The sequence below is a fragment of the Leptonotus elevatus genome, chromosome 1, assembly GCF_054856555.1.
Source record: "Leptonotus elevatus isolate MCC_2025b chromosome 1, RoL_Lele_1.0, whole genome shotgun sequence".
In the NCBI taxonomy this organism is placed as follows: domain Eukaryota; kingdom Metazoa; phylum Chordata; class Actinopteri; order Syngnathiformes; family Syngnathidae; genus Leptonotus; species Leptonotus elevatus.
The window spans coordinates 54,797,540-54,814,641 of record NC_141239.1 but is presented as its reverse complement, the minus strand read 5'-3'; the positions used below and the strand labels follow the sequence as shown (position 1 = coordinate 54,814,641).

Genomic DNA, 17,102 nt, shown 5'->3' with positions numbered 1-17,102 from the left:
ATTTAAATCAGATAACGATAACAAATATTTTTTTCCATTTTTTTATATATAATTCCAAAAGTAATATCCTATGACCAAAAGGAACATGGACTTGGATTTACAGCTCAGTTCAAGAGGATATAATGTAATCTTCTTTTTTTTTGTGTGGTCATTTTACACATGAACTTTTCAGTGCTGTAAATGTGGCATTTCCTTGAAAAATGTATCTCTCCAATAGAAGACAATTCAATATATATCTATATTTTAATATCAAATTTGGTTAAATTTTAATGCACTCTTTTGAAATCAAAACCGATTTTCTGATTCAAAAATTTTCCCCCGAATTAATATGGTATATTTCGCCTAAACTGGACATAAAACAAATATCGTTTGATCAGCATCTGTTTACATGTGCAATCAAATTCAGTAAATCAAGCACAACATGCCAGGTACAGCGTGTGTAGTCTGTTAGCAAGAACATGTGATTTAGATTTGTATCTACTAAAATAGTTATACACAACCTCTGATCAGTCAATGGCACAATACTGTCCTTTAAGCGGAAGTCAAGTCAAAAATCTTTTACTCCGACTAATCAAAACACAGTAATCACGGTACGTGACCAAACCCTGAATACAGGTGAACCATGATGTTCAGAGGCTTAATTCTTATTGCACAGTGACAGACCCAATATTAGTCAGAATACCGTGATTATACAAGTGGGGGCACATAGAACATATTTTTGCAAAGTAAATGTGTGGCTTCACTTCCACTTGAAATTCTAATATGCAGCACTGTGCAAAGTCTCCACCACTAGTTTTGGTGTTTTTGTTTGTTTGATTTAACATGTGAGGTAAGGTTATCTTCAATAAGGTAACAGAGAAGACCGCCTCTGTCTCACCACTGCTGCGTGTACTGCAAAGACTGTAAGAAATGGATTCTCTGTAAATCAGAATGAATGGATGAATAGTTGAGAGAGAGACAGACTGATACCCACTGAGTATCTGTTGGGGATCTTGCCGCTGTGATCAATCGGTGCCTTCAGCTCACTTTTACAATGGGGACACTGGTATCTAGCTGAAAATGAAAACAGTGTGACTGGTAGAGCTGGGAATGTTTCCAGAGAATTAAGAGGTGCGGTATACCTGTTTGCTCCTGTGATGAATTTGATTCATTTGTATCACAGCTGGTCTCACTTTTTTTCAACAACTATAACGAGAAAGAGGTTGTGGGTTAAAGCCAATTAGATTATGTTCACCTTTTAACTAACAAAACCTTAAAATTCATGATACACCACATATGTGAAGACATACATAAGCCGATAAATCAAACCCATGCCAAAAACCGCACACTCACATGTCAAGAGCAACAGGATACATGTGCTCTGTCAATTGTTCACACAGGAAAAAAGGTTGACCTCATACTGGAGTGTCACATGTCCTTGCTCAGCTCCACTGTTGTTTAATAATATAGTAGACCAAGCAGAGTGTTGGTTCACCAGGTAACGGCTGACTTACAAAAAAAAAAGAATGAATGACACCTCCTTGGTGGTCCTGAGACTTTTCATGTATACAAATTCAAAGCTGTAATATGACAATGATCTTGTTTGTCCTTTGCCTTAAAGCAGTGATTCTCAAAGTGTTGTACAAGTACCACTAGGCTCTCTCTAGTGGTAAATGAAAGAAACACAGAAATAGAAACAAATAACATTTACAACATTTAAAAGATGAAATTTAATTACAAAGTAACAGTGTGTATTATGTAGTGCCATCTAGTGGTGAACTAATAGAATGCAATGATTTTGAAGCATGTGCACTAAAGTGTGGTCAGAGAGACTACACTTCACAAGGCTACCACCAATTACTATCCATACTTGAATCGGTGTACCCCTTTGGGGTCGGGGGTTGTGGACAACGGACATGCTAATCCTAATCATCGACAAGGGAATGCATGTCCGACATCTTGTCTCGGGGACATGCATTCGTCGACGAGTGCAACTGATCGACTGACATCCAGCAATTACTATTTGCCGTTGAAAAGTGAAGTGAGCGCACGACAGCCGTATTGGTTGATGGAGAAGTGACTGGCCCACAAATTGACTGGCTGTTTGGGAAACTCATGAAATTCCCAATGGTGTCTGGTCGACTCTTTCACTATCCATCTCTGCCACGTATGAACCGGTATAACCCTGTATGACACAGTCTCCTCCCCCCTTAGCCTCCAACTGCGTTCCCGGTAGAATCCTTGATGCATTATCTGTAGATTCAAGGCTTCTTAAATTATCATTGCCTTCAGCGGAAGTCTTGTAAAGTTCTGATGGGAATTTTCACCAGTTCTTTTATCTTTGATGTTTGCTATAGTCGACTAAGACTAATGACCAGAAGGCTGCAGGTACTGTTTCAAATATTCCCCACATTGTAAACCGTTTACTTTGGTGTAAAATTGGGAGTCATGTGGGCAATAGTGTCCGCCATTTTTTTTATTTAGTCTCAGTTTTAGTCCGGTTTCAATCACGCTTGTTAGTTGTTGTATTTTTATCATAGTTAGTCAACCTCATCCCGTTTTTATTTAGTCAATTTTTTGTGAACTATAAATCTAGCATTTTAGTCTTTATTTTAGTCCAAGAAAACATAATTGTATTTGTCTAGTTTTAGTCAACAAAAACTGTCAACGTTTTAGTCTAATTTTAGTTAGGACAATCATTTAAAGCAACACTAAATGCGATTTGAACCTTTAATTCATATTTTCATAATTCTGCTGATGAAACATTGATTTACGGCTAGATTAATGAAACCAATGTGATGACCTGAGGAGGTCTGTATAATTTTTACTGGCACTAAACAACTTTGTGGTGGATGGTGTCTCTCTGCCACACACAAAAAACTACAAACGACTGCTTTACGGCATACGTCCTTTCCAGGCGGAAGTCGAGTCAAACGTCTACGCGTGTTGCTGTTATCATGCAGAGGCTAGAAAACACCCCAGGAAACGAAGACTTTTATCTGAGACGACAATAATAATGATGATAAAAAGCCTACCTGGATGTGGTTAAAAGCACAGGACAGGGTTTCACTCGCTGGCGAGGTCTAAAACGGGGGATTTCCAAACGACGCTGCCTTTGCGGGGACTCGGCTCTATTTAGAAGGTAGCTTTCCATGCTCAAATAAAAAATAATTATGCTATTGTTAGCTATTGGAAAATTGCGTGGTAGAAATAAATAGCCATTAAGCTTGATTATGTTGAACATTTCGTCACATAAAATTTTCTCTCATCTTTTTGATGAAAAATAACTTGACACACAATTACAGTACATCAACAAGTGGCTACTACAGCTCCATGCTATGAGCTATTAAGTTAGCCAGCATTATTTAGCGGTCTTATTAACATTATTGTTGGAACGTCATAGCCGTTGGATTAATATTACATTATAACTATAATTTACTTCTTCTTTTTTTTTACCATGACTCCACCTCCTGTCTGCCCCATGTGTTTGTGTATGTTGCATTCACTAGGTGCAGAATTGAAAGGGAGTGTGTCACATGACAGTGTCACAGTGACAGTAGACAAGATTTTACAAGATCATAAAATTTTCGTCTCGTTTTTATTCATGAACTAAAATGTCCATAGATTTTAGTCCTGCTTTTATTAAGTAAAGTACATTTTCATCTCGTCTTCATTGTCGACGAAAATTCATACTGATTTTGTCTCAGTTATTGTTTATTAAGGAGGGTTTATTAATGAGTCTAGTCTAGTTTAAGTCCGGTTAAAAATGTGTGCTGACTAATAAATTGTTTTGTTTTCGTTGATGAAATGAACTCTAGCGGGCAATAGGGTTGAAATTCAAGAGTCTCCCACGTAAATCGAGAAAGTTGGCAAGTATGTACTACCAATTTATTATTTGGAGTGAGCAAGCGAGCAAGCAGTAGTGGAATGAACCAATGAGCAAAGAGCGGACTTGATGTAAGAAAAGCGACTCATTGAAGTCTTTTTGTTTTTGTTTTTTTGCCAAGACGGAGTAAAAATCCAACATGGCTACTAGCCGAAGAGAGACAGTAGTGAATGACTTATGTTGTTGTTGCGGGAAAACCTTGAAGATTCATGGTGTCATGATCAGTCACTCTGTTTTAATATTCGAACAGCGTTAGCGAAGACGACGTCATGCAAATAGACAAATTTGATTGGCCGGCCTGCCGAATCGCTGTCTATCGATGCCTGTCCACACCCACTTTCTTTTTCAAGAAAGTGGGTGTGGCTTGCCAGGCTAAGCGAGCAGCCCAGCTCGCAAGAATGGCTCGCAAGAACTTAGCTAGAGCAGCTAACAAGAGAAGACAGCGGGAGAAGCTAGCAAAAGCTAGCAAGAGCAAAGCAGAGGGAGACAAGTGGAGCGAGCCAGAATTACGAGACTCAGTGATGACCAACTGCAGGCCACAGATGATCCACTGGGTCTGACACTAGCTGCAAGCACCGTCAGAGGCTACAGAAACTACGTTCGCAAAGTTTTTCTCCTTCTGGTATCCGTAGCAAAAACATGGCGGTGAAACATGTCAGCCTCCTGCAGGCGCGGTGCGACCTATTTAATATACAGTAATTAGCGATTCCTACACATACGATTATATAAAAACATGTATGTTAATGTGATAGAACATATGTTTTTACATATTATTGAAATTTATAGTGGGTTTTTAAAATGAATAAATTATTAGCTCCCCACTAGATGGCGGTAAATAATACATATGGTCTATTTAATTATATTACAAATAAGTTTGCAGCTAAGCATACAGCCTTTTTATTTTTTTCTTAACCCACTACAGTATTTTATTTTTTTACATTGCATGTCCAGTATATTTTTAAGCACAGCTCAGTTGTATTTTACGGAGCCCCTAAAGTGACATGGGAGAAAAAAAATTTTTTTAATATGTTTCTCGTCCGGACGAGAAACTTTCTTGTCCGGACGAGAAACATATTTAATTTTTTCCCCCTCATGTCACTTTAGGGGCTCCATAGTATTTAACTTTTGTGCACAATACAATATATTTGCACCTAACCTTTCAAAACAGTTTTTTTTTTAAACATTCATTCATGTGCAATTTTGATTTAACTTTTTATGTGCAATGCACATAATGTTCAAACTGTGCATAATGTTTTAATTAATTAATGGATAGTAAAGTTTTACTTTTTTGGAATAAAACCTCTGACCGGTATTTGATGAACGCTTAAGCCTACTATGCTACTCTATTTTAAATGTAGTTGTCATAGTGATGCTTAGAGAGGTAAATAATTTTTCTTTTGGTGGTACTTGGTGTAAAAAATACTACCTCAAAGTATACAACAATAACTGACAATAACTTCCACATCACGGCTACTGTATATGTTATGTTTGTTTATGTTCCAAGCTTGGGTTTGTAACATGTATTTGTTTCTATTTCAAGATTTTTATTATCATTTTGGGTGTTGAGAAAGAGTATGGTAAAGTATTACAAGCAAATTATTATCATAATTTAGGGACAGTATACTTGCTGCTTGTCTCTAGCCCGCCTTCGATCCAGAGCACTCTGACGCCGTCTGGCCTCCCAATGCATTGCTGACATCTTGACAGTACCTGGAAGCAGTTCACAAGACATCTTCCGAATACTGATCTACCTGTATGTCCAAAAGGCGTATTGTGCATTTGCATGGTATTGCATGTTTTGCGTAGGAAGATGAACAGGTAAATGTAATATTTACATAGATTATTTAGATTAAATATTCGATTACAAAAAATATATTCTGAATGGATGGATGTGGGTTTTTTTCCAACTTCATGCACTTAAAATGCTTCAAGTCACTTCATTGCTATGTTGTGACTCGAACCTGGCACTTTGTGTACCAGACAACTGCGCCTCATTTGAACAGATGAAGTGAAACTCTTGTGACAGAGCACATACCAATGTACTACCTCACGGATGGTTGTATTTCAAAAGGACCGAATACCAACACACCAGCTCAGTTGTATTTCAAAAGTGAAGTGAAAGAAGCACAGGAAGGAAATAGTTGGCATTACATTCCAAACATTACTCAAGTTATTTAATTGAAATCCTGTGCATTGTATGTTAATAACCTCCAGTATGTAATTTAACTGGTTTTGATTGAGTCCATCGAGACTACATTAAGTAGCTACCGAGCAAATCCCAACAAATAAATAATAGTGAATACTCACCAAGCTTTCTGCTCTGCAAAGCAAACTATGGCAGCCTCTGGAGTCTGCAATAGCAGTGTCACTTTACCCACTCCTCTTTCCGACCTCTATTAGTGGGGTCTGCTGGCAACTTAATGCTCTCTTTGGCTTCTTTGTTTAAACGGAGAAAGATAGTGACGGATAAATCATTGTTGCATCTCACTGGTAATTGTACTAGCCTGCCTTTGTAAGTAACTCACTGTTGGCAAGACTGCTGGATATCATGTATCGAATGGCATCTAAGATTGATTGCCAATGTGGATTTGAGACGCCTGCCTTTTTAGGATTAGGAAAAATCATTGTGTACTGTGTAAGGACTGTCATATATATATATATATATATATATACACATATATATATATACTGTATGTGTATGTATATATATATATATGTTGTTAGAAAATCGATTTGACAATATATCGTGATATTACGGCGTGCAACTCTTGAATCGATTCGATATGCGGCCGAATTGTGTCATGTTTTGGGTTCTGTTTTCCTTGTGTGTCTCCCTTGGTCTTGTTTAAGTGTGATATCCAATCAGTGCCCTCAGCCACTTGTGTCTTGCCCCAGGTGTGTCTTGTTGTGTCGTTAGTGTTTGTGTATTTAGTCTGCTGTCTCCCCTCTGTCTGTGTCGGTTCATTGTTTTTCCCCATGTTATGCTGCCCGTTTTTTGCCTTGTCTTTTCCCAATGTCATACTGCTTGTTTTTGCATTGTTGTTCCCCCATGTTTTGGTTCTAGTTTTGGTTTATCTTGCAATTTGGAAGATCACCTTTTGTTTGTAGTAATTAAAATCCCTTTTTTTGATTGAACCTCCTCGCCCTGTCTTCCCGCATTTGGGTCCTCAAGCTCCCCCACCCTGACAAATTGATTTTTAAACATCAATTTTTTATGGAAATATTCAACAAAACGTCTTACTTAGAGTTAGGATTTACACATTAAGCATGGAAGAATGTTATATTAATGGAACATTAAGCCTTAATATTTTATTTCAGTGCTGTTCAAACATGAAACCAACTGCAACCTGTTTAAATGCAGTGGCTCAGTTATACGCCTGAATTTTCATATTAAAAAAATAAATTTTCATATAAATCTTACAGTGTACATGTACAAGTTTACTGATTAGTATTTTCTAAACTTGAGTTTTAAAAACATCGCAATAATCAATTTATAGATTCGTATCGGGCTTAATCGGTTTTGAATCGAATCGTGACCTATGAATCAAGATATGAATTGAATCGCCAGGTACTAGGCAATTCATACCCCTAATATATATATATATCCATCCATCCATTTTCTTAACCGCTTGTCCTCACAAGGGTCATGGGGGGCGCTGGAGCCTATCCCAGCTGGCTTCGGGCAATAGGCGGGGTACACCGTGAACTGGTTGCCAGCCAATCGCAGGGCACACAGAGACGAACGACCATCCACACTCACAATCACACCTATGGACAATTTGGAGTGTTCAATTAACACTGCCACGCATGTCTTTGGAATGTGGGAGGAAACCGGAGTACCCGGAGAAAACCCACGCAAGCACGGGGAGAACAAGCAAACTTCACCCAGGAAGGCCGAAGCCCGGACTCTCACGTCCTCTGCACCGGGAGGCATATATATATATATATATATATATATATATATTGGGGGCGCTGGCAGTAGGCGGGGTACACCCTGAACTGGTTGCCAGCCAATCAAGATAAATAGTTGGAAATATTCACTGCACCTTTAAGGATGCAATTAAATTGACTGTTGCATGTGGTGACACTATAATGGTACAGTCCACAAGTTCATCAATTAAGAGTGAGACAAAGGACATCTGTTGATATGATACAGGGTACAGAATCGATGGCAGGAATAATGGCCTCCTTCAATTTAGCAATATTATCATCCAATAAACATTTATTAAAAATGTTTGTCTGCTAGCTAGAGTGTAGTGAACTACTAGGAAGTCAAAGGTGGTTGGTCAGTGGTCAGATATGAAATTATTTGTTTAAGACTAGTGTTGAAATGCTGGCCAGATAAGTTTAAATGTATATTTGTTATAATTGTTAAGGTAGCAAAAGTGCTGACACTCTACGGAAATATAAGTAGGCCTACAGCTATTTGAGTAAAAATAAATAAATAAATAAAAGGTGTGCTAATTCAACTCCATTACCAAAGTAAATTATCTACACACTTCAACTCCATTACCAAAGTAAATTATCTACACTCTTGACATATACTGACGTGCAAAAGTAAAAGTGATATTTTTACCGTAAATTATATACATTAACCAATATTGTATAAAGTACCTGAAAGTGATACTTGAGTAAAATAATTTTAACATAAAGTAACTTTGGTGGAAGTAAAAGTCACCGAGCGCCCTCTATTGGCCATTCGCGAAAACAAGAAAACAAACAAATGTATGAGACTTCTTCTATTGCACTATTAGTGGTGCTTAATATTAGCAAAGAAAACACGCATAGACAGGACAGTAAAGTGCTAATATTGTATGCCCAATAACAAATAAGTACTGTACTTACTTGAATGCATTACAGCACTTTAAAATAAACTGCCACCATTTAGGGACAGTTCGGAACACTGTGTAAAAGTAAAATTGCATTAGACAAATAATTAGTCAGGCACAGATAAAATTTTTATGTAGAAGCTATGTTACAGGTTTGGGGAATCCAGGTCCAGAAAGTAAAAGCCCTGAAACAGACTGGCTTGACTTCATGTGCTTCTACTCAACAGGTGGAGACAGTTACAAGCACCTGTTGCTAAAGCTTTGGCAGTGACGAAGTAAATGTAAATGTCGTCTCACACTAAAAATAGTTTTTAATACGTATCCACGAAAAGATTGCCCATGGCAGTTCGTCGTGGGTCAAAAGAAAGCTTCATTCACTGGAGCATTTGCTCAAAATAGAAGATGTAGACGGATGCTGCGCATCAAAGGTTTTATTGTGACGTACGGTGAGATGTGTGACAGTTGATTTGCTTTTTGTCCTTTGAAGGCCACCGTGCATAGTGACGTCAGAAGCGGGGTAGGCGGGAGTTTCCAGAGCCGTTAACTCCCACTCCAACCCCCCACCCCACTTTCAGACTACACTTCAGATGCTTCTCGGCTCCAGTCTATATTTCGCAGCACCACGTAAGCAGCAATTGTTGAGCGAAAACGCAGCCGATGGTGACCGTTTGAAACGCGCTGGACCTATGGATTGCCTTTTTTTTCACTAAAGATTTGGTTATTTGTTGTTGAATAGTTTCTTTTGTTTCTTTTTTTAAGCAGCGTGGAAGTACAAGCAGGTGAGTTTTGCAGTAGTTGTACAGTTTAAATGCACTCACGTCTCAGTTTCTCCTCGTCGAATCTTGGAAGTCAAATGTTACTTCAGGTGCAGTTAATATTTCATGTGCACTTAATATTATATATATATAGTAAAAAAATTCGACATTTCTCCCAAATGTTGTGTTAACTGCAGGTTTTTACCCCGGCTGCTTGCGTTTTGTCGAAATTAAACATTTGCCTACATTTGACAGTACAATTACGGATTTTTATTTATTTATTATTATTATTTTGTAAGTTACTATAACCGGTATATAGTAGGCTTTTATTTGCTTGCATCCCACACCAAGAGGCCAGTTTTCTTTCATCGCGGTTTTAGGATAATATAAGGCAAAAACAGGAGTTGGGGTTGGGCATTTGGGACGTTTCTTTTCATGTGTCAGTGCAGTAAATAGCTTATCAAAAGCAGACCATACTGACGGCCGGTAATTTTTGCTTTTGTTATAGGTGTCATAGACAAAGTTATTAACGGAGAGAGTTGTTAACGGTTGCGTCACGCAGGAGGGTTACTGGTAAATACAGACTTAAAAACACGCCTCCTAGTTTTTGTTTTGTTTTTTGGATCGAGCTTAAATCATATATTAATGTACTGTCCACTCCTTTGTTAAAAATAACAAATCCGAGCGTACAATGTTGTATTTTCCTTTTCATGTGACCCCAGACAGACTGAAAAGTTTTTTGAATGTTGAGTTGACTGCATGCTTTTAGTTTTTGTTTGTTTATTGAATGTCGTTGAATGTCTGCAATTGTAGTTGACTTTGTAATTTGAAATTTTCATTGCTTGTACAAGTTGTACCAAATTGTGTCAATAAATCGCTAGCAGGTATCCTGCCACGTCACAGTGGATGTGTTGCCATTTAGACAGTAAAAAAAGGGCTTAGAAACAGTTATTTTGTTATATTTATTCAATTTTTATTTTATTTGCTTGAAGGGCCTTCATGTGTTTATTTGGTAAAAGGATAGCGCAAAAATTACTCAACCAAAAGCACAAAATTTACAAGCAGCCTTTGAGGCTCTCCACGCAAACATGGATAACCAAAAAACTAAAATGTGATGACACAATGGGTTAGGAGGGTGGCTGATCCAAATCAGGATTGTATGGCCACTATAGTCTTACCTATTGTAAAATATATTTAGCATTGGTATCCACTTTGACTCCATAACATGGCGTATATGTGGATAGATTTGTTAAACCTCTAATGGGCCATGGCTCTTATTTACAAGTTGACTCATGTTTTCCTCCCCCACTCTTCTCTCTCTAGGCCTCCAGTGACTGAAGCTGCAACTGTTTGCTGCCCCCTGGCAACACAGCCTTTCTCATCCTTGCACACTTGCCCTCCCAAGTCAGACAGGAGTGGAAATCTCAGAGTGGATTCTTCCACTGGTCCGGACAGAAACATGGGCAACCAGTTTACAGACATTGCCCCCAACACCACATTCCTCCCCAACCTCCAGTCCTTGCACATTGTTGTGATCGGTTTGGACAACGCAGGGAAAACCTCACTGCTCTACAGACTTAAACTGCAGGAATTTGTCGAGACAATCCCCACCAAAGGCTTCAACATGGAGCGCATTAAAATACCCATGGGGAATTCCAAAGCCAACACATCGACTTTCCAGGTGTGGGATGTTGGCGGTCAGGAGAAATTGAGGCCTCTCTGGAAATCGTACACTCGGAGGACTGACGGGCTAGTGTTTGTGGTGGATGCAGCTGAGGCCGAGCGAATGGAGGAAGCCAAGATGGAGCTTCACAGGATCAGTCGGTCTGCTGAGAATCTTGGGGTGCCTGTGTTGGTTCTGGCAAACAAACAGGACCTGGAATCAGCCATGTCAGCGTCAGAGGTAATCCTTTTTTTTTTTATTCTGTTTTTCTGCATTAAAATGTGTTACGAATGCTGCGATTGATACACATTTACTCAAAAGCAGTCCTTCTCAAGTATTGGTGGGGGTTTGTACTGGCGATGTAACCCTGGGGAACACACTTTTTTTCTTTTTTTTTGCCCTAAAGTATAATCGCACATCCACTTCAGTGGTTGGAAGTGGTGCTCTTTTTTTATTTTATTTTATTTTTCTTCTTCTTTCTTCACCAGGCAAATGGATGTACTTCAACTCTATTATTGTACACCCTAAAAAAATTATGATAAAGTTATCCTTTGTTGAGCTACATTTGTTTATCTTTTGTTTTCTTTAATATTAGTGTTTTGCAGAGGGGACGTGTAATTTTAACAATTTTATTGACAAATGTACTATTTATAGTCACGGTGGGGGAGTTGGGGGCGGCGTGAAATATTTTCTTCTTCCTAAGGGAGGCGTAACAAAAAAAAAACAACTGAGAATTACTTATCTAAAGCATTGCTGATGCTGTATGTTTTCACTGTACTGTACACATATAGACATGCCCACGTAATAACAGTTTTTGCTTTTAATGTTATCATGATGTGAATGTCCTGCAATGAGTTAAGCAATTCCATTTTATAGGGTAACATTTGGCCTGGCCTGTGTTTTAATTTTTTATTTTTTTTACAATTACAGTGTGCTAAAGCAGATAAAAAAATAAATAAAAAGGTTTTGTCTGCTTGACAAAAATCAACTTAAGTGTCTTAAATTGCCAACTACTGGTAGGAATAAATATTGCAATTATATTGCCATTGTGCTGGCGAATGTGAATTCTGATAAGGGAGGGTATGTTCACCAAACTTAAAAAAAATATATGAAGAAATTGCAGATGTTTGTTTTTTGCCCCCCATCAAAACCTTCAAACTTAAACATTCAAATACATTCCTAAAACGGCGGGGACTATTTATTTTCTATTTATATTCTTCCCTTTTAATAACCTTTTTTGAAAGAACAGTTTTTTGGGTGTGGTTGTATCTCATGCAAATGAGCCGGCACTGTCCGACCCCCCCCCCCCCCCCACACACACACACACACACCATCCCCCCATGCAAGGTGTGTCGTAGGGCTACCATGATGACCAGGGGCAGAGCTAGGTGGTGTGTACTTGGGCTTGATTAAGACCTTTGTCTGAAACGTACTAAGAAGAACACAAGTCACGAAACAAAAATATAGAGTATGTGAGATTTTTTTTCCACACTCCAATATATGTGGAAGCAAGATTAATTGAAGAATTGAATAGTCGTTGTGTATACAGATGTCACCCTCCTTAGCAACAAGTTACGTTCCAGAATGCTGCATCGTTCATATCTTGAATTGTTCACAAGTTGTTATTTTGATGGAAGATGGCAGATTTGGCGTTGCACATTTGGAAGATATCTGCTATCGCGTCACTAACTTACACATACATGTCTGGTGGTTCAGAACAAGATTAGGCAGAGTGGGAGTTGGGGTTGCAAGCTACCGGCAGTCTGTTAGTCTAAATGCTTGTTATTCAACTGTTCATTAGTAGGATAGTGTCATTCTATCATCTCTATGTTGGACTGCTATCAACAGTCACTGGAAGAAAACACTCTGCTCTTGATATGCACTATATTATAGCATAAACTAATATTGGTGTTTGTGACCACCATTCTGTTACCAGCAAAAGTGGTGCTAATGTGGCTAATCTTGTGTTTCCCTTTCTCAGGTGGAGAAAGTTCTCTCTCTCCATGAAATGAGCTCATCCACGCTACACCACACACAAGGCTGCTCAGCGCTGGACGGTCAAGGCCTGCAGATGGGCCTGGAAAAACTCTATGAGATGATCCTGAAGTGGAAGAAGATACTTCGACAGAGCAAGAAGAAGAGATGAGGTGTTGCTATTTGGGGCGTTAAACGTTGATGGGAATGCAATTGTATGCACAGTTCTACAGTGGAAATAATGTCACTAATTTGGAAGGATACAGTCCATTTGTTGAACAAGGATGATATTCAGGAAGAGTACGGGCAGAGGATGGTATCAGCTCTTGAGCACATCTCCCTTTCCTCATCTGCCTGTTGAACAGACTTGCCCTTCTATAGGGACAGACGGATTTGAACGTGTGTAATATATGATGAACACTCACTGATGCACTCACTCCAATGTTGAAGGATTGGTTAGACTTTTTTTCCCCCTTCAGTAAGTTTTAGGGTCATTTCTGTTCACTTTATTTATGTTGCATGTTGTCACCCAGTACATGGTTGGGAGTAGAAAAACACACACACACACACACACCTTTGTATGTTACGCTATTAGAAACTTGAAACTGCCCAGTATTTGAGAAGCTGGGTGAGATCTGTCATAAAAAAGCAAACGGGACATTTACTAACCGACAAAGACTAGGACAGCAGTAATGCATGTGAAGTTGTTGTCCCCCACCCCTCACCCCAGACACTTCACCAAAGTTGCCACAGCTGGGTGTTTTTCACGGTTGGTTTAGTTTCTTTGCTAAAACAACTTGTTTTTATATCTTGTTTTGTAAAATGTTGAAGAATAAATAAATTATTGACTGAAACTGACATTAACATTTGTTTTGTGTTAACTTCATCCAATTTACAGTAATTTCTGGACTAAAAGGCGCACCTGACTATAAGTCACGATAGCTAAATTTGGGGAATACTCGAGTTTGTTACACATATAAGCCGCACCCGCCTGTAAGCCGCAGGTGTTTTTAATGTCACCACACCGGGTTCCCGCTACGAGTAAGAGTGCGTCTGGTGATATGATGAGCGCAGAACTTCCATACTATATCTAAGTCAGTGGATGAGCGTCACTCGCCGGAACACCTTTTGGGGATCAAAACACGAATTGTCAAGTGTCCCAGAACGCTGATGTACGTTCTTTGCACGCTGAGAAGTACCTGGACGCTCAAGGGAGATTTTTAGAAGTGCTGGAGTTCTGTACCGGTGCGTTCCGGCCCACTTAAAACACTGTGTATATACATATATGTATCACAGGAGAAATGCTTTACAATCTATTTCCCTTCGATGAACAGCTCATAGAATTTACTGAGAACGTACATGCTCTGTCGCATCGATGTGGGCTCTGTGAAGGCTTGTGATGCGTGACTGTATTGAAAGTGAGAGAGAGAAAAAATCCTCTTGTTTGTGTGCTTGCCGCTGGGACATAACATTATGCCTGGTATGCACAATGATTTTTCAAAACTTTTTCTATATGTGAGAGAACCCACACATAAAGATAGAAACTGAGGCCTTTAAGAGTTTTATTCAGTGTTATTGGTCTGCTCTGATTCTGTCCTTCCATTCATCTTGGAAGTTAAACAAAGTCCTCTGATGCAGCAATCTTGCCTAATTAGATGTGATCTTAAACACGAAGACAAACACACACTTTGAGGATTGCGTTGATGGTTGCTGACTGAGAGCGTTGTAAGATAGCAATATCGACAAACACGAATTGCTTTGGAGAATACAAACTTCCCACCATCCGGGGAACCCACTTTTATACAAAAAAAATGATATTGCATATAGTGCACATTTTGTTTTATTTACTGCTGCTTCTTTGTGCGTCAGTCAGCATGTTTAAAATTGTTGGCCCAACCAGTTTCAGATCATATTACTGACAAATCAAATCTTAACATACCTCAGAACAAACAATAACCTTAAAACATAATATACAGTAGCCCGGATATGTGACATCCTGGTCAGAAAGGGGCTAATTGGGGACAAAACAGCCCAATTGTCTTCTTGTTGTGTGTACCTGGCATTAGAAAAACTTGGCCAAACGAGGAAACCTCTCCTCAACTCGTTCAAGCATACATCAAGGCATATTTTGCAATGCATTTATTCACTGCCACAGGCAACAAGTCCAACCCACTGAGTCCCCGTCCACATGAAAGTCAGTTTCAATGTATCCTCACAAGTTTTTACCGTTTAGGCCGTTCGTCAACATGATGGCGCGGCTTCGGAGTTTGAAACCGATCACTTTTGAAACCGGGCTCCAGAGTGAAAAGATTTCAAAATGCGCCCCGTACACGTCCGTCTGGATATCATATGCAGGATACTCCTCCAGTGATAAAGTAATGGTCGCAGATCAATGATGTATGCGCCAATTCTCGCCTGACTGCGCGCAAACCGTCAGTCTGTCAACAACAATGGCGGACTGCCGTGTCGTAGTCGTTTTGCACAGCCTCCTTAGCTTGCTTATACAGCAAAATATTTTGCTTCTTTATTCCCACGTTCAACAAGTGGTGTTGTACTTTAATCACCCGCCATTGTCACTTCTCCTGTGTTTGTCTTCATGTTGTTTTGATACATGCAAAGCCATGTGTGTTCTGTAGATTGCAATAAAGTTAGGGGGGGAAAATGTGTTCATCTTCTTCGCTGACTCTTCTTCTATGCTTTCCGTTAACTCCCTGTGGCTGCACTACAGAGCCACTCCAGACTTGGCATATACATTACAGCCGTTAAACGTCTTCAGCGTCTTCTTTTGGACACACGCAAATCTTGAAATGCTTCTGTGTGTACGAGATTTGTTTGAGGAACCAAGCCGGCTTTGCTTCCGTCTCAGTCCGCTCGGCAAACTTCATGCATCATGCAGCTGGCGAAGTCGGGCCTTCAAAACAAAAGTGTGCCAGTATAACACGGTTGCATCACAATGGGCTGAAAGATTTCCAAAATCTTGCTTGAGCTTGTCTTTTTTCTTTCTTCTTTACCTGTTGTTCCTCGTGTGCCAAATCTATGCATTAAAAAATATAAGACAATTTCAATAAATCACTCATTTCCATTTATTGCTGTTAGTGATTGTCTACTCAAGCCAAAAACACGATAGGCAACTAGTCACTGCCACCCTCGAAACATTGTGGGTTAGTAAGTCAAGAAGATGACAAATCAACAAGGCTGTAAAACCCCGATATCCCCTTTACATGGCTAGTGTCAACCGTGGAGTTTAATTTGTGATGTAAATGCACAAAAAAAGTCACATGCACTGTTCTCCATTAAACCCAAAGTTCTAATCTGAAATGGCCAATATAGCTACAGGGTACCGATTGTTGTTGCTTGCTCCTGACAAGTCCTGGACATGGAATTATGAGGAAACCTTGGTTTGATATCAGACAGGCAAAATAGCAGCAGGAAACTGGAGGTACAGTATATGGTGGAACCAGATTGTGGTTGTAAAGAATTGTGTTTAGGATTCCCTTGCTTATGAGGACAATGATAGTGGCAATGCTTTTTTTTTTAGTTACTATGCAATATTTTAAAAACATTCTGAGCATGGGAAAAAAGGCATGGTAATATTGCTGTTACACTTTTGTATACAGTATTGTACTTGATCTACTTTTCAACTGGAAAATGAAAACTTGCATCATAAAAATGAAGCCCAATCATTACTTGTATAAAAACAAAGCATGTCATCTGTGTTTCTGTGTAAAGAGTGTGTTTATTTACAGTAAGCAGTCCTGTGACGTAACACTGATGACAGCACACGAAAGGACAAAAAATAAATAATGGAGTGAAAATAGTCCCTTTCACCAAATCAACAACTGTGATTGATTTACTCAAGGTTTTCTCAAATTGACTACAAAAGTATTGGAACAGCAAGGTCAATTCCTTTGTGTTTGTTGTATACTGAAGACATCTGGGTTTCAGGTTAAAAGGTGAATATAAGACAAAGTGCACAATTCCAGCTTTTATTTCATGGTATTTAAATCTAGATGTGT

At 39.0% G+C, this 17,102-nt stretch overlaps 1 protein-coding gene and 1 long non-coding RNA gene across 3 annotated transcripts; one reads left to right on the top strand and one right to left on the bottom strand.

The window, feature by feature from the left end:
- Positions 1-695: 695 nt before the first annotated feature.
- On the bottom strand, positions 696-5,564 carry LOC147184677 (uncharacterized). 2 transcript variants are annotated; one of them, XR_015096209.1, is made up of 4 exons: positions 5,490-5,564; positions 1,122-1,185; positions 974-1,053; positions 696-900 (listed from the first exon to the last, which is right to left on the bottom strand). It is a non-coding gene; the product is annotated as an uncharacterized LOC147184677 (long non-coding RNA). The 2 variants fall into 2 exon arrangements; XR_015096210.1 differs by lacking the exons at positions 696-900; positions 5,490-5,564 and adding an exon at positions 1,333-1,573 and having other exon boundaries at positions 986-1,053.
- A 3,694-nt stretch (positions 5,565-9,258) lies between these two features.
- On the top strand, positions 9,259-13,944 carry LOC147184676 (ADP-ribosylation factor-like protein 4D). The gene is made up of 3 exons (XM_086070364.1): positions 9,259-9,473; positions 10,773-11,352; positions 13,094-13,944. Exons 2-3 carry the CDS (start codon positions 10,909-10,911, stop codon positions 13,256-13,258), a joined length of 609 nt encoding a protein of 202 aa, XP_085926490.1. The 5' UTR covers positions 9,259-9,473; positions 10,773-10,908; the 3' UTR covers positions 13,259-13,944.
- Positions 13,945-17,102: the final 3,158 nt, after the last annotated feature.

Bases quoted from the DNA above. Each gene is read 5' to 3' on its own strand.
- LOC147184676 (XM_086070364.1), top strand. From the start codon at position 10,909: ATGGGCAACCAGTTTACAGACATTGCCCCCAACACCACATTCCTCCCC. The intron at 11,353-13,093 runs GTAATCCTTTTT...TCCCTTTCTCAG, and splicing joins CAGCCATGTCAGCGTCAGAG to GTGGAGAAAGTTCTCTCTCT.